At 39.6% G+C, this 26235-nt stretch overlaps 1 protein-coding gene across 2 annotated transcripts in view; it reads right to left on the bottom strand.

Moving 5' to 3' along the window:
- Positions 1 to 21227, bottom strand: part of LOC116692710 (microphthalmia-associated transcription factor) — a 39154-nt gene extending 17927 nt beyond the window's left edge. For both annotated transcript variants that reach the window (XM_032521195.1, XM_032521196.1), the window contains exons 1-2: positions 20999 to 21227; positions 5563 to 5803 (exon numbers count right to left, since the gene is read on the bottom strand). In XM_032521195.1, the coding sequence (XP_032377086.1) occupies positions 5563 to 5803; positions 20999 to 21102 (345 nt within the window). In that variant the 5' untranslated portion in view covers positions 21103 to 21227. The remainder of the gene's footprint in view (positions 1 to 5562; positions 5804 to 20998) is intronic.
- Positions 21228 to 26235: the final 5008 nt, after the last annotated feature.

Raw genomic sequence — 26235 nt, 5'->3', positions numbered from 1 at the left:
GTATATATGAGAGCGTTTCAGTAGTGTATGTGAGAGCGTTTCAGTAGTGTGTATGAGAGCGTTTCAGTAGTGTGTATGAGAGCGTTTCAGTAGTGTGTATGAGAGCGTTCAGTAGTGTATGTGAGAGCGTTTCAGTAGTGTATGTGAGAGCGTTTTCAGTAGTGTATGTGAGAGCGTTTCAGTAGTGTATGTGAGAGCGTTTCAGTAGTGTGTATGAGAGCGTTTCAGTAGTGTATGTGAGAGCGTTTCAGTAGTATATATGAGAGCGTTTCAGTAGTGTGTATGAGAGCGTTTCAGTAGTGTATGTGAGAGCGTTTCAGTAGTGTATGTGAGAGCGTTTCAGTAGTGTATGTGAGAGCGTTTCAGTAGTGTGTATGAGAGCGTTTCAGTAGTGTATGTGAGAGCGTTTCAGTAGTGTGTATGAGAGCGTTTCAGTAGTGTGTATGAGCGAATTATCCTCTACTTGTTTATGTGAGAGTGTTTCAGTAGTGTATGTAAGAGCATTTCACATGTGTTCGTGAGAGGTAATTCTGAATTAAGTCCCTAACGGCCCCTCATATGTAGAGCCCCATCTCTCTCTCTCTCTCTCTCTCTCTCTCTCTCTCTCTCTCTCTCTCTCTCTAAATAACCACAGAGGTCATTGAGGGTAACAAAGTAAAGGGTGCCCCAATCAAAAATCCCAGAATGACTTGATAAACCTTGTATTTCAGTCTGTAAAATATTTACTTCTTCTCTTCATTATTTTTCTCATGTTTAAAATAGTCATTCAATCAATGGATTAGTCTAATGACAGAAAATTAATCTGCAGCTCTATTGATAATCAATTAAACATTTAAGTACAGACTAATGTTCTAAAATGTTGTAGACTAAGCAATGAGTAAACAACCAGCAGACTGACTCATGACAATTGTGGGTTACGGCCATATATATTGATTCATCGTTCAAGTTTTTTGATTAGGTATTTGCTGCTTTTCTTTGTCTCATGACAGTTAACTGACTCTCTTTGGGTTTTGGACTGTTGGCCTTGGGTTGTTGCACATGGAATGGTTTGCTATATGTTGACTCTATATATATATATACCAAAAGAGTAATCAATTAGTTGAGAAAATAAGCAGATCAATCATTTATGAACATATAAATAATTATTTGACGCAGCCCTAAAATCTGTATCTCATTGATACGGGTTATAGTAATACATTTCTTACATTAACTAAACCAGCTGAAGCAGTTAGTTTTATCTTTACATCCAAATGGGGCATTAGTGTTTTTGCCTGTTTTTGTCCTGAGGGACTCGCTAAATGATAACACATACACTGAGCAAAATTATAAATGCAACACTTTGTTTTTGCCCCAACAGAAAACCGTCAGTGTTTTGAGGGAGCATGCAATTGGCATGATGACTGCAGAAATGTCCACCAGAGCAGTTGCCCGTGAACTGAATGTTCATTTTCTCTACCATAAGCCATCTCCAAAGACGTTTTCAGAGAATTTGGCAGTACATCCAGCCAGCCTCACAACCGCTGACCACGTCTAACCACACCAGCCCAGGACCACACCAGCCCAGCACATCCAGCATTTTCACCTCCAGTATCATCTGAGACCAGACACCCGGACAGCTTGGTTTGCATGACCAAAGAATTTCTGCCCAAACTGTCAGAAACCGTCTCAGGTAAGCTGATCTGCATGCTCGTTGTCCTCATCGGGGTTTTGACCTGACTGCAGTTTGTCGATGTAACCAACTTAAGTGGCCAAAGGCTCACATTTGATGCCGTCTGGCACTTTGGAGATTTACACTTTACAGGGCAGACGGCAGACAGTGCGTATGGCGTTGTTTGGGTTAGCAGTTTGCTGATGTCAACTATCGGTCGGGCTTCTAAGGCACACCTGTGTAACAATCATGCTGTCTAATCAGCATCTTAATATGCCACACCTGTGAGGTGGATGGATTGTCTCAGCAATGGAGAAGTGCTCACTAACACAGATTTAGACCGATTTGTGAACAATTTTTGAGAGAAATAAGCCTTTTGTGTATGTAGAAAAAGTCTTAGATCTTTGAGTTACACTCATGAAAAATAGGGGCAAAAACAAAAGTGCTGCGTTTATTATTTTGTTCAGAATAATTAGAGGATCTCACTGCTCAGTTCATTGGAGCACCCGGAGGGGGTTGTGGGGCGGGGGACAGACCTTAGGGTGAAAACATTCTGGCCTTGCCAATACATACTGTAGCTTTTGTTAGGATGAACTGCTCCGAGGGTGAAAAAGTATCTGTTTTGAAGTGAAAAAAGAAGCTTTTCATGGTCTGTTTATAAAGTGGACACATCTGCACTGACTGGACTTGTACAGGGTCACTTTAAATAAAGTCTGTATAAGGAGTCTAAACAAGGTGGTGTGTGCGCTGGTAATATTATACTAATCATTCTGTTTGTCAGCTTGTGTAGGAGCCAATGAGCAGAACAATGGATTAGAGAGATATATTGCTGCCAGTCGGACTTGAATTTTACTTTGCCCAACTTCACTTAATGTGCTCTTTCCAAAAATACACAGTTTAGAAATGTGACATCAAATGCAAACTCACAGCATCTGCAACCACAGCAAGCAAGACCGCTTGTTGTTTATCAGCTCGCTTTTGGCCTTCAACAGCCCTGAGGACATTGGAAACATAACCCTCAAAGAGTCTGAAACACTCACTTTCCCAAAGCAGCCTGCTGCACTAAGAGGATGCATGGTGAGAGCTGACAAACACTGATCTGTATTTTTCTTTTTTACTTGCATGCTTTGGGCATTCTATGATGGCCCTACCTGGACACATTAATAAGAATGCCCCCAATTTCTATGGAGGCTAGAAGAATAGGCCACTTTGTCTCACAGTTAAGCTGCTAATGTGCTCTGTGGAACTTGCAGACAGCAACTGTGATGCTAATGTGAGCAGCTACATCAGAGCAACCTGCGGCCTTCTCCACCTCTGATGTTTTGTCATGCTATCATTCAAAAATGTAGCAAATTACCAACGGAACACAAGCCTTGTGTCCTTAAATGATAAATGTTATGTTAGAATTAGCATAAAATCTTAGAAAAAAGGTCTTAACTGTGTGGATTGCTGTTTTACACACCTATTAAGAACAGCTTTAATAATTAGAAAGCTAATAATAAATCACTAAATCTATTAAGCAATATTGGTGAATGCAATAAATGATAACACTGCAAAGTTAATACTTTTACACTAAGTATAGCATTTGTTTTAGATGAAAAACGACCAAATGTCCTGTTGCATTAACTCACACATAAACCAAAATGAGATATGTCTGTGGCATCTTTGTATTCTCCTGATATGTACTGGTCACAAGCTACACTGATTAATAATCCAAAAGAAATGTACATTTTGTACAAAGTTGAAGAGTACTTTGTTCTTTTCATGGCACCATAAACCCTTTGAAAAATAAATTGTTTAACCCTTTTAGGAAGTTATCCTACATACATTTCAAAGCAGTGTTTTTTTTTTCTCTCTTAAATATGCCATGGAATGAAGGCAACGGGGGCTAATTATGAGCATTCTTCACTGAATTAGCGTTCGGTGTGTGGTAAGGCTGTGCTCGCCTTTGTCTTGATCCCTAACTGATCCCTTACTTATTCCCCAGAAGGTCAGAGGCCACTTGGTTAATTAAGGGTCCAATCAGTCTTTAGATAAACTCATCTAAGCTTAATGTTTGCACTTTTTGAGGTCCAGCAGCTCTGCCTGGTACCCCTGAGCTTTGTGTGGACTCTGCTAATCTACCCACAGACAGGGGAGAGTAGGTTAACCCAGCTCAACAGCACCAAGCTGCAATGGCCTTTTCATTTGAGGACTTCAGTCAATGAAGAATGTCGGTAAGCTCTCGCCAAAGCAGGGAAATTACTCGAACTTGATGTATTGTACACAGGGACGAGGGATTGGGGGTGGGTGTGGGGGGGTGGGGTGGTGCACTGAATCTCTCAAAGAGCTGCAGATTATGGAGAGTAAGTAAGTAATAAGTAAGTAATGTTTATGCCGCATGAGAAAGGAAATGTTTTCAATGGACATACTGTATTTGTCCTTTGCTGCTGGCCCATGATGCCACACACATCCAGGGTGATGAAAGTGTGGCTGAGCAAGCAACCATGAAATCTTTGATGGCGTTGTGTGTATGGATTTAGATCAACAAAGATTACTCAATAGCCCGTAGTATATCAGTACTTTGACTGCAGTACTACACCTAGTGTGACGTCAAACGATTTAAAACTTTGATATATCCTCTAATTAAGTCTCCTCTTTTTCATCGAGGGGTCTAAACAACCGCTTAAGAGCTACAACACACAGTCTGTACAGCAGCTATATTACCTTTTTTAAATGCAGTATTTCATAACACCAACGTCTTAGATAATGTAGTTCCCATGAAAGCCATTATCAAGCGACTAGAACCTATTTGATGTTGTATAAAAGTTAGATAGTTTGGCAAGTATTTTAAATATGTTGATCATCACCTTGGAAAGTCAAATGAACAAACCTGATTACATATTTGTGCAGAGATTCCATAAAGTGGAATTGGCAAAACCAAAAAGCTGAATTTGTGTCTTTCTTAGAGATATGGAAAATCTAAAATACATGGAAAGGTAAATACATGCGCACAAGAATATACGGTATATTTGTCCTCATGCCAAAATCTGTAAACTTTTCTATCACCTTTTGTAATGATGTAAAAACCAAATACTCCAAAAATAGTACAAGCACAAAAAAAATGTAAGCGACTCACTTACGGGTTCTGTCATGATCAACTTCAAAAATATCCCTAAAATCTTTTTTATGCAAATCTTTCCAAATCACAATCACACACACCACGTTCTTTATACAGATACTCATTGAATTAAAGGAAAATGTAGTAGAAAGTAAGAATAGATGTGACCACAAAATGGAGATAACACACAAATTCTGATCCACATGTTCACTGCCACACAACACAGCCCAGCACAAATTCTATTGATATTTCATAAAGATGACTAATTCTATGGAAACACATGCAGAGGACAAATAGGAAAACTTACCAAACTGTTTGTTAAAATGATCCCTCAAAACAAAACGGTCTCTACTCGTACAGAAAATCTTAACAGTCTCCTGTCCCTCGGACTGCCAGGGAATCAAAGCTATGAAAAGATGTGAATCTAGCTGAGCAAATAGGATTAAAGATGGCTAAATCCAAATGGCTGGAAGCACAGCATGCATTAAAGAGGAATTCTCTCAGGAAAGATAATCCCCATATACGCATTTTAACACACTTCACTCACTCCTGTGCTTTTTTTTTTTTTTTTTTTACACAGTCATAGTAAAACCCCAATTGCCTGACTGTCCACACACACAGTCAATAAAATCTATAAATACAGCGCTGCCTGGACCATTCAGACTGCAACCATGACACATGCAACTTCTAATTCCAGAGGTGGAAACTTTATACATGTACTGTAATAACTCTGACAGCCTGCTAAGCACACATGATGCTGCCATATATCCCTCTTCTTCTCCCACCATCACGGACTAGAAGCACGGTTGTGTACCTTGAGCACCTCCATTGGCACCTGGGCAGCAGGCTGTAACGTGGCGGGGACGCTGACATTGATGGCGGGGGTCTGGGCCACCGTGGTTTGTGGGTACTGGGAGGCCTGTTGTCTCTGCTGCTCCCGCCTCTCCTGCTCCTGAAGCTGCTCCCGCATCAGCTGCTGCCGCAGCAGGATGCGTGATGTCATGGCCGAGGAGCTCAGCGGCGGCTTGGAGGAGCAGTGCTGCTCCGCCGGGCCGCTGCAGACCGGAGAGACATGGCAGATGAATGAGCAGAGGCAGAGGTGAAGATGGGGACGGGGAGTGTGGGGGGGGGAAGAGTCGAAGAAGGTGAGGTGAAAAGAGTTGAAGGAGACAGAGAGTGATAACAGAGCGAGGGTAGAGAGAGGCCAGACGAGCAAGGAGAGGTCAAGCAAAAGAGACAAGAGCGATAAGAGATTAGAAAAGGTAGAAGAAGATGAAGGGAAAGCAGATGGAAGAAAAGGTTAATATAAGGACGACTGAAGGAGCCGAGATCAAAAGGAACAACTGTTGAGCTGCAACAATTGGTTGATTAATTGACTTGACAAGATAATTGATCAGCAAGTGTTTCGATAATGTCTTGTAATGTTATTTTTGAAAGCATCAGTTTCAAAAAATTGTACTGTTCCAGCTTCTCAGTTGTAAGGATTTGTAGCATTACTTTGCCAATTATGAATGACATGACATGTCTGTGGGTTTTGGACTGTTTTTGGACAAAAAAAAGCAATTTAACAACGAGCTGGGTGTTGAAAATTATGATTCGTTTGACGTAATTTTTGAGAAAAAAATGTTTGAGAAAGTAAAATATTTGTTAGTTGCAGCTATAATTTACTGCTTTATGCTTTTATTTCTTATATAATGATACATAGATAAGATAAATACTACAAATAAAAGAACTTCAAGTGTCGTAAGCGTCAATTAAAAGGCACTTTCAAACAGCTGAACTATCTGGTCTGGGGATTTTGCAAAAAGCACCCAAGCTGCTCTCACAAAGCTTTTTAACTTTAACAGAAAAGAGGAACCTGTTTCAAAAAAGGTTGCTTCAGTTTTCCCACTCTTAAATTTAGACGGCTACTCCCCAGACAGAGCCCTGCAGTCCTAAAATAGAGAGACTCTGCTGAAGCAGAAGTTGTCGGGATGAAGCCTTCATCGAGTGAGTGATCCTTTTGACAAAACTCAGTAAAACGTCTGGCCAATCCAGCTGTGCAGTAATCGCACTAATTAGCCAGTGGAGTTAAACACAGCTTTGGTCTACAGCGTATTCAGTGGGCGTTGAGCCCTCAACATACCATAATTCTCCCCCAAGTACTGGATATAATCTCATTGTCTGATACCACACCCACTGGACCCTGCACAAGAACAAAAACATGCTAACGGCGTAACACAGAACCACATTTTCATTATCCACAGTCACTTAAAAGATTACACCCACTTTAACATGAACTGTCATTATTTCTGAAGACAATGCAGATGCAGATAAACTGATTATTGTTCCTGGACAAATCAATCAACAAGATTTATTGACTGAATTACAGCCGAACAAAGACTGTAGTTTGGTCGCTGAAAGTACTGCAGCAGTTCGGGTCCCTCTAATGTTGTAAAACTTTGTACTTCACCCAGTACATAGAATCAGGATTAGCGTTCATGCGTAATTCCGTTGTCCATGGGACTTTGGCCGATTGTGTTTCCTTTCACCCCCTAAATTTCAAACTAAAGTCACTGGATCTAATGTTAAAACTGCTTATGTTGTTCATTCCCACTGCCAGAGCGGAATCCTTTGCTTCTTTCTTACTACTTTAATTTCACTGTTTGAGTATTTGAAATCAAGACAACAATGGTTTCATTTGCTTTTCCTGTTCGTTTTCCGTCAGAATAAACTGTGCGAAGTTCTAGAAAAATCTAAAATCTTAAAATACGGATGGCATTACCATAAAAATATTTACATCAGCTTCATGATCTTTACCATATTACAAAGTACAGTTTTCAGATACTTGTATTTACCTGATTATTTCCATTCCATACTTTAAACTTCTACTCCACTACAATGCTGAGGCAAATAAAGTAGTTCTCACTGCACTACATTTATCTGACAGCAGTTTCTGATTATTAATACAAAATACAATCAAGTAATAAAAATGATGATATATTATTACAGCATAAAAACTAAGTGTACCCAGCAGTATATGAAATAGGTTAAATAGCCCCGCAGCAACATTAAAGTGAAGCTTACACATGAGTGCATCAATAATTACATAAATCCAACAACATAACATGTCTATATTACGCTGAAATAATGAGAACTTTTTTTGGTACTAGGAATATATTTTGATGGCAATAGTTATGTGGTGAGTAAAATAGGTTTAATGAGGAAGCAAATGCATTCAACATGGTTGTTTGAGTTTAAGGATATACAGTACGTACATAACATAGCTTTTGTTTGTTTCCAATGAAACGCCAAAGGGCGTCTAAAGTAAGTAGTGGCCGCTGCTAACAACCTCCTCAGCCTGCGTCGGTCCTCTGTTTGCATTTCAGGAGGTGGAGAAAGGTGTAGTAAAAGTTAGGGTTAGGGTTAGCTTCATCACACCCTCACAGGTACTCTGAGTGAAAACACCTTCGTCACTTCAGACACAAGCTAAAGGCCTAGCATTGCTTCCATGTGCAAACGAGGATACTGCAGTTTCTTTGGAAATTTTCTATAAGTTCTTAGCTATTGCTTTAAAATCAGACACTACTGATTTACAAACTACTTAACAAAATTACAAATACTGTATATATTAACATACAGAATGTGTTTCATCTAATGCATTTAAATTAAAGTTAAGAACACAAATCCAAGAAACTAGCTCTAGATCTTTAAGGCAAACAGTGATATTTACCATAATTAAAGTAACTTACTGTGACGTCACATTATAGCAGCAGTCATTAGACACAGCTGCATCAGTATGGTTGTGAGCTAAATGCTAACATCAGCATTCTCACAATGACAATGCTAACATGATTAGCAGTTATGTTTGACACGTGACACGGGACATTTTACAGGTAAAATCTTATTTTGGCTCTTCAAAAACCTATGGATGACGTCACGTCAACTATGGCTGCGTTCAGACTGCAAGCAAAAGTGGACCAAATTTGGGGTCAAGTGACCAGGTCAGACTTCTTCAGAAGTAGTGTGAACCCTCAAATCTAGCCCAGAATATTTTCAAACCAATTTTTTTTTTTTTTTTAATGCGGCCACAGTGTGAACAACCAAGGCGGATTTGATGCAACTTTTTTGATGCCACATTACAGTTTTTTAGCTATAGCTTTGAAAAATCCTTAGCCCCGCAAAAGGCCAAAATACCCAATTTGTCTCTCTTTCTCTTCATTCTTCTCCTCCTCAGCATCTGCTCATTAATGTTATGGCTGCCATTACACAAGCATTTTGAAATAAAAGTGACAGGCTTCGTCCATATCCTCCCTAACTTTGGTGCAACAGCTGTGCTGTGTCTGATGTCAATGTTATTGTTCTTTGTGCATGTGGGTCTGTTTGAAACCGCAAACAGTTCACACTGGAATCTGATATAGGCCATATTTTAAATGGTAATGTAAACAGCCCCCCCCAAAAAAATGGATCTGAGCAAAAAATCCAAATTGGGCATTAAGACTTGTGGTGTGAACGTGGCTTTAATCTATGCTACATACAGTCTTTGGTTAGAATGTCTGTTAGAATATAAACTTGCCAGCGCTCTCTGGTGGACAAAATATGGAACGGCAACACTGTTTCTAAATGACTTCAAACTAATCTGTTTATAGAAATAAACAGATTAGTTTGTACTGGAAATTCTTGCTGCCTATCAGACGACATATATATCAATATATCTGTGATGAGATAATAACGGCTAATAAAATCAGCCAAATTAATGTATCAAACCGGCTGTACTTGACATCAATTAAACATAACTGTTACAATATCAATAAGAGTTTAACTACGCTTTAATGATTACAGGAAGTTAATCCCAACATGTATCCAAATAGAGGATAGGGGTTTAAAGCAGAGATCTTGTAGAGAGAGAGCTGTAGCACCTCATGATTTTTTTTAATACATTCCTGATTTTCAGATTGACTTGTGGGTGTTTGTGTGTGAGTGACTGTGTGCATAACCAGAAACCTCTCTACAAAGCAAAGCTCCACTTCTCTCTCTCTCTCTTCTCTCTCTCTCTCTCTCTATCTTCTCTCTCTCTCTCTCTCTCTCTCCTTTTCTGACACACGTAGAAAGCTCTTTTGTCTTTTTTAACTGTGTGGTGTGTGTGTGTGTGGTGTGTGTGTGTGTGTGTGTGTGTGTAAACCTCCTCTCATGTTTGTGTGTATCTCAAAGGGGGAAAAAAACAATGGCTGTACAGTGCTGAAGAGCCCCACCCACCCAACTCATGATTCCTGATTCTGCTCACTACGCTACTCCATCATACTCCATTATTAGCCAAACAATCTGAGCTGAGTCCTTTGATGCAGGTTTTAATGACAGTGAATGAAATTAAGTAGCTTTGCATCCGGCGACAAGAGAAGGTGAGAGACCATGTTCAGTGCAGCGACAGAGGTCTGATCAGAGTCGAAACACTGAGCTGTTAAAGGAAAAATAATAAGCAGATTAGAACTGGCACACTGCACCACTAATACTACGGCTGGTAATAGACTGGAGCTCACAGCTCTGCCGAATGGACAATAATGGCATAACAACAACCTCATCTAAAAGCTATTTTACTCTTACCAACAACTCTTTATGTGAGTATCTATTCAAAACGGTGAGTGTTATTCATCAAAGTGGCACAAAATCATTATAGGAGTTCACTTCCTAATTAAAAAATCAATAACCAATTGCAATCAGGTCTATGCTTGTTTGAGAAAACTAAATATGATGTTGATTATTAACCAGAACCAGTTTGAGCCCAAACTATTTAACCCTTGTGTTGTCTTCCATGTAACGTTTAGTTTTTCTGGGTCAAAATTTTATTTAAACCCTCCTTAAGACACTTTCGTCACAGTTCCAAAGTTCTTTGTTCAATTTCTTTGGACATTTTTGTTGTTTCGACCAAGTTTTTGAAGCTTTCTCTGACATTTTTTGCTTTTTTCCTACATTTCTGTCACTTTTTTCAGTGTGTTTAATTCTTTTTTTTTTCTTTAAATGCTGAAAAATAAAAAAATAAAAACATCCAAATTTGATTTATTTCAATTTAGAAACATTTTGAAAATGGGTCAAATTTGACCCCGAGGACAACAGCAGGGTTAACACAAGTAAAAATCTGCTGAAGCTATGATTGTTTACTTCCCACACTGTCCTTAATGTGTACACACAGTGTTGTACACACACCAATAAACTCCAAAATCATGCCAGCATGCGGAGGCGCCATACTCACAAACAGTCAAATGAGCAGGGTATGTACACTTGCACTCCTATGGCCTCCATAATTGTTTGTTTTTTTTTCCCTGAAGGTGCACCACCCGCCCTTGGAGAGCAATGAAAGTCATGCTGGTGGTGCAGCGCTGAAAGTGTGTCAGAGGGGGGAGGCTCCAGGACCCGGCCTGGAATCTCCAATCGCCACACAGAGTGCCAGGCAGAGGCCTTGCCCCGTCCAGTGCAACAGCAGAGCAGAGGAGAGGGCAAGCACCCATCCCACACTGCCCATCAACACGCTGCTTTCAAACACCACAGATACTGTTTCACTTGGAGACGTGTGTCGTCACTGTTCAGTGGACAGGCTGGCCTGCAACGAACATTTTAGTCACTGCATGACTCTCCAAAATGTTCCACACTTCAGGACATAAAAACAGTGCTGCATTTCTCAGATAATATCATTTTAAAATAGTTTAAACTCCAGCTTCTCTCAAAAAGGGCTTTGGCTTATTGTTAATTCACTTTTGAGTCTGCCTGTGAAGAATGATGTTTGTGGAATTTGATATTAAAAGGCTGTTTACACTCATCTGCTAAAGAGGTTGAAGTTGCTATGTGCTCACCTTAAATCTGTGGACGTGTAATTTGTGTCAACTAGTTTGTAGCCAAGACCAGTATGCAAATTACAAGTGTTATTTGAAACTTGAAACCCACAGTGCCCATACACTTCAGTGAAGGGCTAGACCTCTTGTGTCCAGGAGAGCTGCAACAATTAGTCGATTAGAATGTCAACCGAATATCAATCGGCAAATATTTTGATAATTGATTAAAAAAAGCCGAATTTTTGCTTGTTCCAGTTTCTCAAATGTGAGGATTGAGCGTGAGTAGCACAGGAACTAAATACAATCACACACATGCTTACTTTTAGCATAATACATGGTGATATCAAACAAAGAATGCAAAGTATAAATATACTGGTATGAAAACAACTTGAACACCCTGTGTTCACACTGTCATTGATTCAAATATCTTCAAATTAAGTTGACAATCGTACCCCAAATTATATAAGCATCAACCACTGAAATCCAGACATGACACACAATTCAAGTTCTTAACCGTTCTCCCACCAGGGGGAGCTCTTCCATCACTTAGCTCAGTGAACTTCATCTGATATATAATTCTGTAACTGCATATGGTGAAAATAAAGTGTGAATACACAATGGCTTATGAAAATCACATAGCTATAAAGGGAGTGCAGTGCAAGAACATTGTGAAAGGACAAACTAGTGAGATCTCATGCTAGACTGTAGCCAAAAAACACCCCTCCAGCAACAAGCTGCTTGTGATGATCCCATCTCCTTTTGTTTGTCCCTACCAGACTGCAGGTGCCTCACAGAGTAGATCAGGCCCTCCTGGCAGACTGCACTGCCTCCCAGCTGGAACACAGCTCAGTGATTATGACCCTACATGACAGTACATTGATCCGCTCGCTCGCACTCCCCTGCTGATCACAACACCCCAGTGTTCTGCAGCTGGCATCACCCCCCCAGGAGATGGTTCCTAGCAAGCAAATCGGTGATAATAAGAAGCATCTGTATGCAAGTCTTAAGTCTGGATCATCCATTATGTTGGCTTTCCAACCAGGGGGCGGTGAGAGAGAGGCAGAGAGAAGAAAACAACTGTACAAACAACTATGACAAGGTCAATAGTGTAAACTACTCAGCATTTCCATAAGTAAGACTAGTTAAATACACAGTGGGTGCATATTACTATAAGATCATAAAAAACTGTCAAAATGAACATCAAACAGGACCAGCACATCATATTGTCAAAACATAAAACGTGCATCCTGCATTTGACAGGCCAAACCAACAATAAGCCTTGTACCTAGAACCAAGACACTTTATTGATTAATCAATTAGTTGACTGACAGATAATGAGTTGGCAACTATTTTAAATAAAACTAACTTATTAGATTTAAGTCATTTTTAAGCAAACACACCAAACATTCTGAAAGCAAATTTTATGATGGTAAATTGGAAAGAAGACATTTGGCAGACGTCCCCTTAGGCTTTGGGAAATGCTATTGCACTTTTTGTTTTTTTACAAAATGTCCAACATTTTAAATAATTATGCGAGAAGATAATCTGCAGATTTTCAATATGAAAGAAAACGAATATGAAATAATGACATGCATATTTGCATAACACTCTTTTAGTGCATTGCACTGTGCAGTACATATGTTATCAAACACATACAGACATATGGACATCTATATTTAGGTGTATTAACCAATAGAGTTTATTGTGAACTCAATTATGTATCACACAGCCAATTTCTGTATGCAGTGTAAAGGATGTCCAGTTTACAGATATGCAATTGAGAGGTTCACAACGAACACTGGTTAACCCATCTAAATGTGTGTGGTTTTCTGTTTGATGTGTACTGTGCTGTATATCACACTACACAAATGTGTGTGATTCAAGTATGGCAGCAGTAAATGATTACTTTTATAACTGATTATTCTGCCAAATAAATTCTTGAATAATAGTATAAAAATGTCAGAAAACCAAGACCAACTTAACTGGACAACTTTAAATGTTTTGTTTTCTCCCAAAAAGGGTCACAACATCAAAATACTTAAATATAGATATGTCCCACAGCATGAAATCAATTTGAAAACTTGTTAAACCCTCCTAGGGAAGCTGAACCTGCCCCTCTGGTAAACCAGCCAATTGCCACCTAAATCTACAGTGACTAACAATGCTGCTTGTCCATAAAGCTTGAATTGGTAATTACCGCTGCCAAGGAGGTTTTGTTTTGGGTTCTAGTTTGTCTGTCTGTTGGTTTGTCTGTCAGCAGGAACACAAAAAAACTACCGGCCTGATTTCCAACAATATTGTTGGAAGGTTGTAGCATTGGCCAAGCAAGAACCCATTACATGTTAGAGGCAGATACATTAATTATCTTCATTTCATGTGGTGTTGGAACATTTGGGAAAATGAGTTCCCGACTGGGAAAATTCCCACTGCAATCACATTGTGAAATAGGGCATGCCTTGGCTGAGGTCTACACTCTCCAAGTGCTCGTCTAGCTTTACTATGTTGTTCAACCACCAGAACAATCACCTTTTGATCAGACAATATTACATAAATGTCAAATATTACATAGTAGGTCCTAGGGCTGGGCAATATGTCAATATTTTATCGATATCGTGATATGAGACTAGATAACGTCTTGGATAGATTTGGATATCCTGATATTTTAATATGGTATAAGTGTTGTCTTTTTCTGGTTTTACAAGCTGCATTACAGTAAAGTGATGCCTGTTCTGAACTTACCAGACTGTTCTAAATTAAACCACATAGTCATTTCATCCGCATTACTGATGATTATTTATCACAAATCTCATTGTGTAAATAATTTGTAAAAGCATCAAATGTGAAGGGCCAAACAAAACAGGGTGAGCTGTAAGAGCATCCAAAGAGACTATTGCAGCGCCCATTTGAAGTGTGTACCTGTTTGGAAGGGGCCTAATCCTTGGTTCCCAGTATTATTTTTCATAACTTTATCTAAGTATAAGCGCGTGTTACATCTTTTCTGTTTCGGGATCCCAGACAGTGGACGAGAAACAGGGGGGACATTCCCTCCAAGGCTCATGCTATTTTGGCAGTTTTAACAACAGACGAAGCCACCGTGTCATTGTATTGTTCACTGTTAAACTCACTTACATACAGGGCAGGTTCATCTTACATTGTGTACGATTAATTTCATCATTTGCATGTAGGGTTGACAGCAATCCGTTTTAGTAGATGACCACTGTTTGGCATGACACCACTAGCTGGTGAACCGCAATCAATAAGCCTTCTAGGGATGTAGCAACTCCCCGTCCCCCGCTGCTGTACTGCGCATGTGGGAGACACACACTCACAGTGATTCCTCGATTTATGGTTAGATAATCAGGTTCTTTCCAGGCAGTTCTAGGACCAGTATGTAACAGTCAAGTAACTTGAACTTGCTGGGTCTCATTCTGTAATGATATTCTGTGACCTTCATAACTCCCATTTCAACAGAACGGCCTGCTCCAACTCCGAGCTCCCTCTGTGCTAGAACATGGAGAAAAAAGAGCATCCAATAACAGTCATACACTTTCCTTTGATAAGTGAAGTGAGCCGGTAAGGTATTCAGGTTCATGAAAATATGAGGACATTGTACATACACAAAACCTTCATCCTGAAACTCTTAGAGGCTAATTTGTCCTGGATTTTCCTAGAATGTAACAATGACAGACAACACATTGTAAAGGAACCCATTCATTGCTGCGAAAAAATGACTCGCAGCAACACACACGATTACCATGAAAAAAATGTGTGATTTTTCCAGAGCTGCATGTGAAATTCACCAAAGTGCATTTGAAAGGGTTTTATAGAGTTATATATGAGTTGTAAGCATCTCAAGGGTGAGGTGAAGCTTATATACCTTCACAGTGTGTGATATGCCAGGGGGATGCTTGGGATTTCCCTATTTCTGTTCTACATAGTATTCCTACTTCACCAAGAGACCATATCCATACATATACCAGGATACCCGCAGCACTTTGCAGTTAAGGCAGCCGCTTAAAGCAACACTAGGGAACTTTTCCGGCTTCGTTCCTCCTACAGGTTGGAAGTGGAATTGTCCCATTATGTCTCATTGGAACTACAGATCTTTTACCCGATATGGCAAACTTGCATAGTGCGGTTATAGCCAGTCGAGGGCCACAAAGCAAATGCAGAAGTGCCGAACATTATTTTAAGGTACAGTAAAGTTCTCTAGTGTTGCTTTAAGCAATTTAGTTTTCTCCCTTTCATTCCACAACACAGTTGACAACCTGCAGGTGGAGGCGGACTTAATATTTAGTGTTTTATAAATAATTGTTTGATGTAGTCTGTAGTCTATCGTACTACGAGACAAGTAAAGAAATGGCAGGGTGAGTTTAAATAACCGTGTTGCTACGTTTTGTTGGGGCTGAACGTAGCCCTGGTGAGGTGTCCTGCTGCTAATGGATCACAGGTGTAATGGGGTGTGGCCTGGGCAACAAATGGAAGACAACTGTTTGGTGTGGGGATGGAGGAAAATGTTTTTGGAAGTAAACAAACGAATTCTGAAAGAGCCTGGCTGTTTCGAAGGATAAATGGAAAATAGATTTAGCTCTTTTTTATGATGGTACCTAATCACGTGAAGAAGAAAATAATTCTGTGAAATGTAAGGATGTGGACATGAGATCAGTTTTAGGCCCGACTACTTGTTCCCAGTTCTACCGCCAGTGAGATTGATTACTATTGTTATGTTGCACTGCATTGCTGAACCTGGTTTATGTTTTTGCACTTTGAATGGAGAACATACTCCATTTGTGTTTTGGACATTTGTTTGGACATTTCACTTTTTTGAGTTTGGCTATCCTTTTTAAGACACCGGGGAGGGGGAGAGGTGGCCAATGACCAAGCAGGAGGGAGAATTTGGGTTGACGTGACACGTACGTCGCCAAATTAGTTTCCTTGTTTTTGCTATGAAGGTGAGACGTCTGTGACTCGAACATCTCACATTTACCAACAAAACGTACAGCGAAAGGTCGTGCAAAACATGTCAGACCGTCCTGCCGAACTGTATACATTTTAACATCACTGTACCCTGTAACGATTTTTTTTCACTCTAAAGTCGCTAAAGCGGCTGCTGTTTCAATCCTGTCAGCTCTCTGCAGCGGGCGGGGCTGCTGCTTGACTCTTACACACACACACACACACACACGCACGGCGGACGCAGGAAAAACCGGAGATGAGACGTACAGTAAGTAAGTACGTAGTAAGGCTACTAGGAACACTCAGCCCAGAGTAGTGTTATCCCCAAAATAAGTCTCCTTTTTATTTTAAGAACAATACAAAAAAAATCAATCACAACTTTTTTGCAGCTTTCTCTGTCTCTCACAACTTCGTTGCAACAAACAGAAAAACATCACAACTTTTATTACAATTTGGTTTACAAAAGCTCCTGCAAAATCAGGCATTTTGGGCCTCAACAATCTCAAAAATGGCCACAAACTCCGGGAGCCTCTGAACATTTAAGTAATTATCAAGCAAAAATTACAAAATCTAACTGGTCACAACGAAAGAATTTCCTCCTTCTCCTTGTCATATGTGAAAGTAAACCGTGTCTGTGAGGTTCTGAGAGGTTCTTGAGAAAGCATTATTCAGATCAGACTCACTGATTTAAATACTAGTTACTCTGTAGGAAGTGATGTTTTATAGTGTTGTTGCACTCCCTACTGGTCACCAACAGAGGTTGACAAAGATCATATATTGCTATTATTAATACTCATAAAGAAAAGCAAAGGAAATCTGAAGTATTTGAAGATTTTCCAAATGTAAGGCAGGCATGTTTTTTGTTTCTTTTTTTTAAGATTATTTTTTGGGGCCTGTATTTTCTCAGGACAGATGAAGAAAGAAAAGGGGAAATAAAGGAGGGAATGACATGCAGCAAAGGGCCGCAGGAGTAAACCTCAATATACGTGCGCCTGCTCTACCGACGGAGCTAACCCGGCCATGTGTAAGGCAGACATGTGCTTGAAAAAGCCTCAGAAGAGACTGAGACACAGTCAAGTGTCCACGACTGCAGAACAAGTCGGTCGAAACAACTTTTACAGCAGCCACAACACCTGTCTGTGTCATTAAGCTCGCCGGTCCGTCTTAGATCCCGGCATGGATGAAACCCTTCACCCTCAGGCATCATGTCTGGTATTCCCTACGGGAACAGGCTGTTACCAACACCACCTTGCATAACCCTCACACTCTGACTCAGCTTGACACAAGTTTATAGCCAATCTGGAACCTACTACAAGGGCATAATAACCATTTATTTGATATTTCAATATGTTCAGTATTTTAACATGATAAATCTGATGCCAAGCCATATTGAAATAAGAGTATTTAACCTCAATACTTTCTAAATACAGACCGATTTGCATCTGTTGCTTCATGTCAAGTATTGAAAGTTGTGATTGAATGTTTGATCACATTATCAGTGTTCTTTGTCTAATCTTTCAAATATCTCCTGATGTAAATACTCTGAAATCCCTGAATATTTTTTTAGGCAGAGCTCATGCACGAATACAGCATTTAACAATATTAAACTTTAAGTCTGGTTTGGATTAAATAAATAAAAAGTTGTTGTAGAAGGTTTACATTCAGCATTCAGTCTATTCTTAATGCTGATGCAAAAAAACTCCTCATCTTCATCCGTTCAATACCGGAGATCATATCTGGATTGATATGACACTTCTGAAGAATAGCCAGCTTATGTCACAATTTGCCCCATGCATTAGAAAGTCTTTCAGCCTCAATCTGACGTTGTATGCCAAGTAAGCCTTTAAATAACAATACCCCACCCCTTGAGTTTTAGATATAACACATACACAGCTAAATGTATTCAGCTTATTTACACTGCATTGAAGACTAGTTTCACCAGCTGTCTCACGTCTATGTTTGGCACAAAACGTCTGGCACATCATCTGCAGCAGTCTCTGTCGAGCTGACAAGGAGATAGCAAGGAAACGAGTGTCCATTCGAAAACGACAATTTGTCACACTTCATATTTTAAATTTAGAAACCGTGAGATTAGCCATGACAAGACATCATACACCTACAAAATCAATCAAACTAATTATATCCATTTTGCGCAACAAGTCTCATAACGCAGTCCCCGTGACTATTATTATGCTGGATCATCCTCATGTGATGGGAAGAGGAAGTAGGATACCTTCAATCGAAACAACTTTTCAGACAACTTCACATATTCCAAAGGAAATGGCATGACATGAAATAAACTGTGGTTATTCACTTATACTGAGACTGCCACTGCTGCTCGCCCAGCAACAACACAACACAGCTCAGATTCAGCCCTTGGATGTGTAACAGTATAATGACATTTCACTAATGAAGAAATTAGTTTAAAAAATGCCGAACTGGGTTAAAGGTTAGGTCTGTGCATGATGACAGTTATTTTTCTCCCCGAACTGGTGTTTTGGCTGAATTTAGAGAAAAGGAGATAAACTCCAATGTCCAGAGGGGGAATGAAATAACAGGAGTCTACCAAATGTCTGCAATAAGAGCTCTGTCTAAACACAGTGGTGTACTGTCCTCTCCATGTCTCACCCTGACAATGAAGCCATGTATTACTACTGCTGAACGACATAACAGAGAAGTGTAGACACAAAATACAGATAATGAGACACCCGTTCCGTTAATAGACATATTGTCATCGTCGTCATCATCATAGGGGCAAAGTGGTAAGTTTCACAACTTCCCAGTTGGATCACAGCTAAAAAGGTGTTGCATAATGTATTCAAAATCACACAAAAAAAGGGAGTCACGTTTTTTGTCATAACTAAAAATAAACCTGGTTTTGTTTGTTTTGGTTGCCAATAACTCAAAATATCCTGGTATATATCTATATTAAGCACACCTTTTTTTTTTAACTGATGTCAAAATGCTTCCATTAAAGGATGACATTATGGCAGGTCTCTCTGAGAAGAGCACTGAATGAGTTCATCCTCTTTTCCTTAAAGGAATAGTTTGACATTTTTGGAAATACTACTAGCCGAGAGTTGGATAAAAAGATTGTTACCACTCATGTCTGTCCATTAAAGATGAAGCCACAGCTGGTTAGCTTAGCTTAGTATAAATACTGGAAACAAAGGGAAACAGCTAGCCTCCTTCTGACACCCCCTAAAGCTAATTAATTAACATGTTAGATCTTGTCTGCTTAATTCGTGCAAAAAACTGAAGTGTAAAAATGACAAGTGGTAGTTTTTATTAGAGACTTGTCATCACTGTAAGGTGCTGGAAGGCGGATTGTTACCTTTTGTGCATAGCCAGGCTAGCTGTTTCCCTGTTTCCAGTCTTTATGCTAAGCTATGCTAATTGTCTTCTAGATCCAGCTTCAGTATCAATCTTTTTGTCTAACTCTCTGGAAGAAAGCAAATAAGTGTATTATTCAAGATGTCAAACTGTTCCTTTGATCATTTCCTAAGATCCGTGGACCGATTGTTCTTTGACTGCACAAATAGCCTCTGAATATGACATCGAACAGACACATCCGCCTTACTTTGTAGTACTTCCAGAAAAAGGATGAAAGGTCAAATCCGACCACATACACCTGACTCAGCTCAATGTTGACGACTGTTTGGAGAGGCCTGAAAATAACTTTCTGATAAGTTTGTGTTCATGTCCTGAGACACTATAGAAGCGATTAACGTGGTTTGTTTTGTCCAGATTTAGACCGCTTTCTCCAACAATAACATGCAGAATCAATTTGTCAGCTCTTGATTTAAATACACCGGCTAACACTTGATTCAAAAGCAGATTTTGTAGTTTTACACTACTATTAGAACCAGCTTTCAACTAGTGTCATATTATCTGTACACATTTGGCAGTGTGTGACAAGCATCACCACAAGATTACACTGTAGATGGATTTTAGGTAATGGACCTAAACATATTTAACTGAAAAAGTAAGACAATATAATAATGACTAACACAATCTAAAATTGACTAATCAAACCAGTCATTGTTATCATGCAGACTGCATTTTCCATGCACACTGTCACGCAGAGACATTCAGCCTAGAAAATATGTTTAAGGAGAATCCAAACCCCAACCCACCCATCAGCTTTAGCAGCACATCAACCATCAAAACATGGCTGGGCAGCATCTCATCTAGGTGACCTGTCTGCTCCTCTATAAGCTAATATTTGAAGTTGATATTGACAAGACAACACCCAAGTGTTGCATAACTTGACGCCAGCAGGATAACCATAAGGAGACTGTTATGGGAGGCAAGTTGGATCCAGTCCGGAGCTCAGCGTCCGGGACAAGCTCAAATATCCTGAGTAGAGAAACCCTCTGAAACATGCTCGGACCCCCGGACAACAACTCCGAAAGTCCTCCGCGTAATTATCACCTAAACACCAAAACCGCTCCAGCATGGGAAATAACTGTCTACAGCTAAAGAACTGACCTGTTTTTCAAGGGTTGACTCTTCAATTCGTAATACGTTTTAGGTTCTTCTTTGAACTCCTCTCCAACCTCGAAGTCAGGAACTATTCCCGATTCAGACTGCATACCTGCAGATATACACTTTTGGGAAGGTTAAAGCCCTAAAAGAAGCCCAGACGGACGGTGTTCTGTGCCGCCTTTACTTCGCTCAGTACCAGCCGCTGGCAACGCAAGCCACCTCTGTCCGCGACCCGGAGCTCTGTAGTCCCCCTCGGCAGCTAGCATAGCGCTGCTAACGCGCTGCACGCGACGAACGAAATACGAATACCAGGATGCACCTCGGCTGTCAATGTCAGCGTGGTTTTCATTGGTTGCAACATCTGAGGAGGATTTTACACAGCCCTTCTTTGCTCGCGCAGTGAAACTTGAGCGTTATTAATATCCTTAAATAACTGTTCATCAACGCGAACAGCTGGTTATCGTCGCAGTACGGCCAACGCCGATTTAGAGTTACACCGAGGTTGATAATCTGCGACCTGCAGCGGTGTTATGCTTTTATTACCTTTTAGAGACACAGCCTCCTAACCTTACATAACACCTGACTGTGGCCCATACTACTACATTCATAAATATAGCTTATATCTTTAAAATATTATTAGATTGAAAAGGTGTACAATCTGAATCCAATTATTCTCTATTATGTGCATATTTCACAAATGGAGGGAAAGTCCAGCTATTGTTACACGAGAGGAAAAAATCAAATGGTTTATTATTATTATTATTATTATTATTATTGTTATTATTGTTATTATTAATAATATTATTATTATTATAATCATCATGATATATTCAAGGGATCAAACTCCCTGTAGCCTATAATTAAAAACCTGCTTCGCGCTGAGAGGCTCAGCCACTGGTTGTGTCAAGTTCAATCATAAAAGTGGATTTTCTTTAGAATATATAGCTGTTTTACTCAATCCTCCGGCAGGTCGCTTCACCACTTCATCTACTTTGTGATTCAAAAAGACAAAAGTCCACAAAGACACAACACAAAATTGTGCACTCATTGCATTGTTGATCATGTATAGCCTAGGTTACATGTTGCATGGCTCTCATCCTCTTAGCAGTTCAATCATACAGGTATTGCAACCCAAATCAAAACAAACCTGGAGACTGTGTCGACCCTCATGTGTCACTCCGGTTCCTGTGCCGACAGACTGACCTGACTTTGCTGCTCTCTCATCGGCCCCTCACCCTCCTCTCTGCTCACCAAGTTTGGTCCTCTCGGTGCACTCCTATCTACCACATGGTGGCAGTACATGTCTAGAGACGCCAGCCTTGTAAACCCACTGGGGAGGAACTTTCTATTACAAAATGGAAATCCACGTTCAATATTTGCATTCGCCTTACTCTGCTGAACTGGTTTGAGTCTGCATTTCACTAATGCAAATATATCATGCAAATTTGCTTCTGCTGGAAAGCACAAAGTTAAAAAATAAAGAGAGACATGATGCAGGACCTGCAGGGCTTCACACTCAGTCAAAGAGGAGAGAAAGAACCAGACACACAATAGACTAGACAACACACATTATGCTGGGTGTTGTTGTGGGGTGAATAGCGGCCCGGATTACCCAGGGCCTCCAGCTGAGCGAGGCCCCCACAGTTTGAAAACTACAATACCCTTTGTAATTCCTCAAGTGGATATTGTGTATAAATATTTCATACTTCAGTTCAAAATGTTCTGACTTTGATGCATGATTTGGTTAAAACCTTTAAGAATATCCTGGCTCTCCAATGGGCTCTTTTGATCCAGTGCTTGTCTTATTGTCTAACTGTAAAAATAAAATATGCTTCCAACCTGTTATGATCTACTCTAGCTCTTTTTAAACTTACATAGCACTACTTGTTACAAAGTGTCAATAATATCCTTTGCAGTATTGAATGTCATGTGCACAATGTTTTATACAACTAAACAACAAATCAGTTTTAAGGTAAAACTTGAGCTTGTTGTGTCGAACCCCAGCAACAATGATATAAAAACTAACACATGGTTAAAAGCCACCCATTCTTTTGGGTTTGATTGGTAACCCAGTGATTTTTATACTTGTGTACTGTAGTCAAGTCAACCCAGTATTGTATTGGTGCTATAAAGTCCTAAATTTGATTGAACTACTGCATGAACAGACCTGTCCTGTAGACATTTTCTGGACAGAGGGCTTCTCATTAAGATGTACAATCAGGGAAAACCACAGAAATTCAACAGGTTACACAATGTGATAACTGATTAGTTCTCTTGCAGTATGTGCAATCATGTCCAGCCTCCCCTTCTGCTTCCACATCCAGCATTCTGCCACTGCATGTATACAGTAAGTGCATGAAGGCTGCACACAAACGCAGTGGTGGAGACGGACCGTGAGTGTCCAGCAACATACTGGCTCTATGCCAAGAGATAACTGAACACATGGACGTAATTACAAAGACTAATGCATTATCTTTTACACAGTGTTGTGCAGATTTATAAGCAGTGGCAGCCAGTGCAAACACTGTAGGCTAATAATTAGACAGAGCAGACCTAGCTCCACAGCGTTCAAACAGAGTATGATCTGAAATGTGTGGCCGACAATAGCAGAGAAAGGTGTCAACAGACGCTCTTTATCGTTTTGCTTATTGTGGGAGACAGCCGTCAACCAATCAAAGAGCACTTCCTGTATGTTGTAATTAGATCAGGATCCTGAAATATGAGCCAAAAGTGTCCTGGAGTTCCAGGAGTTAGTAAAGTTTCATGTTGATTGCCGACATCTACGGATCAGTTTGTCTTGGAAGGAACACTGACAAATGGTCAAGGAGCAGACTCAATGGCCAGTAAATAGATGATAAATTCAATTACCATTACATAAAATGAATTGTTACTTACATACATGATAAGAATGCTGCACTGTGGCACTTACTTCTTAGGTTTGGTTTTCTTGGAAAAGTTGAAATATGTGTATATATATATATATATTATATTGAATATGTCATAAAAATTACTCGTGCAAGTTAAAATGACTAATGTTTGTGTGTTGTTATAGAGGAAAGTTAAACCTGAAAAGCCTATATACTTCTTACAAATGTAATAGCAACATTTCCAGACACATACAGTTCTGGTGGGCATCACTGCCCAATGAAGGCTCTTTGTTGCTGTTTCAAAATGTTGATTCGTTGTGTTGCACCAAATGCATGCTCTTGGGGGAATTGTTGTTTTTTTGTAAATTATAGTGTGGTTTAGACCTACTCCATCTGTAAAGTGCTGTAAATTGTTCTGAGATAACTTCTCTTGTGATTTGACACTATAAATTACACTGAATGGAATTGAATGTGTCACACCCACGTTCGCTTTGCCATGTTTCCAGAACTGTATTTCTCCATTAATTGCATGAGTTTTTAGAATCTACATTGGCAACACTCTTTCTGAAAGTATTTATGTGACCACAGATGGTATTTGTAGTTGTTTTTGTTCAGCTTCCTTTAGTTTCTCTTGTTGTTGCTGGTGTGAACGTGTTTGCAAAAAAAGTATCTGCCAAGCAACATTTGACTTTGTTTAAATAGGGGCTAAAATCAATTGCACACACAAAAATATTTCATGAAAATGCATACACATCTCCAATTGCATAGTAATCTTGCATGCTGTTATGAAGATTTTACAATTTTGTTATTGTGCAAAAATGATTTTGAACGAAGATTTGCTACGTTAATGAGAGTAACGAGGATAATGAGACGATTTTCCAGTAGGGAGGAGACTCACTGGACAGATGGTTTGGGGGGATCTTAATGAGATACTTAGTCATGTCAGAAATATACAAGGGGGGCTCGCTCTGTTGAAGACTGTAAGGACATGCAGCAATACAGTTTCCAAATGTATCAGTTATTTTAGTTGCAAAATTCTATTTGTCAGTTTTTTTGATGATATTCTATCTCAACATGTATTTGTGTCACAGAATAAAACGTTGTGTTTGGGGACTTTAACAAGGCAGCTGTGCTGGCTTCTTTTAAAAATTACGACTGAGTAAAGACACTAATTAATATTTCAGTGGCACTGTCACTCCTGAGCTGAAGTGAACACCACATTTGGAACACACACCCATAGTCCGGGTTCAGCTGTGTTGTGTCTTTTGAATTGCACGTGTCAATGATGTTAACTGAAGTGTACGGCGACACAAACTTAATAACTGACTTGGTGGCATAATAACAACCAACACCCAGAATTGGCTCATGTAAACTTACTTCTGTAAATAGTGCTAAATGTTGACTTTGACCCACATTTCAATGTAAGTCAACTTATGTTAAAGATGTAAAGTCCTTTTTTAAATATGGTGGTGGTTTTTGGCCATTAAATAGGCTGAAAACAAAGTCAGGGCCATTCATCAAATCATTTCATTTGTCACTCAGTGTCAGTGTTCAGCATCAGTATCAACAGTCATTTCTTGTAGCTGGTGTTTATGATCATACATATTGGGATAAAATGATGTTTGAACTGTCAGTGGTTATGCCATTTCCTGTATTTTGTCCGTTGTGGCGAGTGTAAAACCCTCCTCAGCATGTTTTTTTATCACGTAGATCCTGTTTTACTGCCCCGGGTCAATGTAACTCCGGGAAACAAACCTTTGTGCAAATACAGTGCATCCAAGCAGGCTAAAACATATGTAAACATGTAGGAAAACAAACGTCAAAATAAATATTTAAAAGAAAAGTATACTACAGGTATACAGTAAACTACTAAGGTATGTTATTTTCTGGAGCTACCTAATGTGACTGTCACATATTGGTACATCAACCAAAGAATAATGCAATGAAAAACATGTAACAAAAGTAACAAATTTGCCTTTAGGGGGACATAAAACTGTATTACACTGTAAGTACTTTTTAAAATACCCAGTACATTTCAGGGTACAAAGAGCTGTGTCATGAAGAGGAGACCAGCTAGGAGTGGCACTTAAATTTGTGCGTGCAGCTAATAAACTTTAACTTTAAACTTTAAAATATATTTCACTTTAACAATGATGTAATTTACGTTCCAGAATTTATGCATTTAAGAACATAAACATAACTTCTAAAAGGAGAATTTCCCATACAATTTCCCAAAGCCATTTCAATTGGTGTTTTGACAGGGACAGTGCTCACTAGACAACAGCAGAGTTAGCTCAACAGACTCATTTATTTTAGATTGAGTGTATCTGTTGTCCCTGGTCAGTTTTAGAATAGGAACCTAAAATTTTGTAA

The sequence above is a fragment of the Etheostoma spectabile genome, chromosome 7, assembly GCF_008692095.1.
Source record: "Etheostoma spectabile isolate EspeVRDwgs_2016 chromosome 7, UIUC_Espe_1.0, whole genome shotgun sequence".
In the NCBI taxonomy this organism is placed as follows: Eukaryota; Metazoa; Chordata; class Actinopteri; order Perciformes; family Percidae; genus Etheostoma; species Etheostoma spectabile.
The sequence above is the reverse complement of the archived record's forward strand: the minus strand, read 5'-3'. Positions and strand labels throughout refer to the sequence as shown.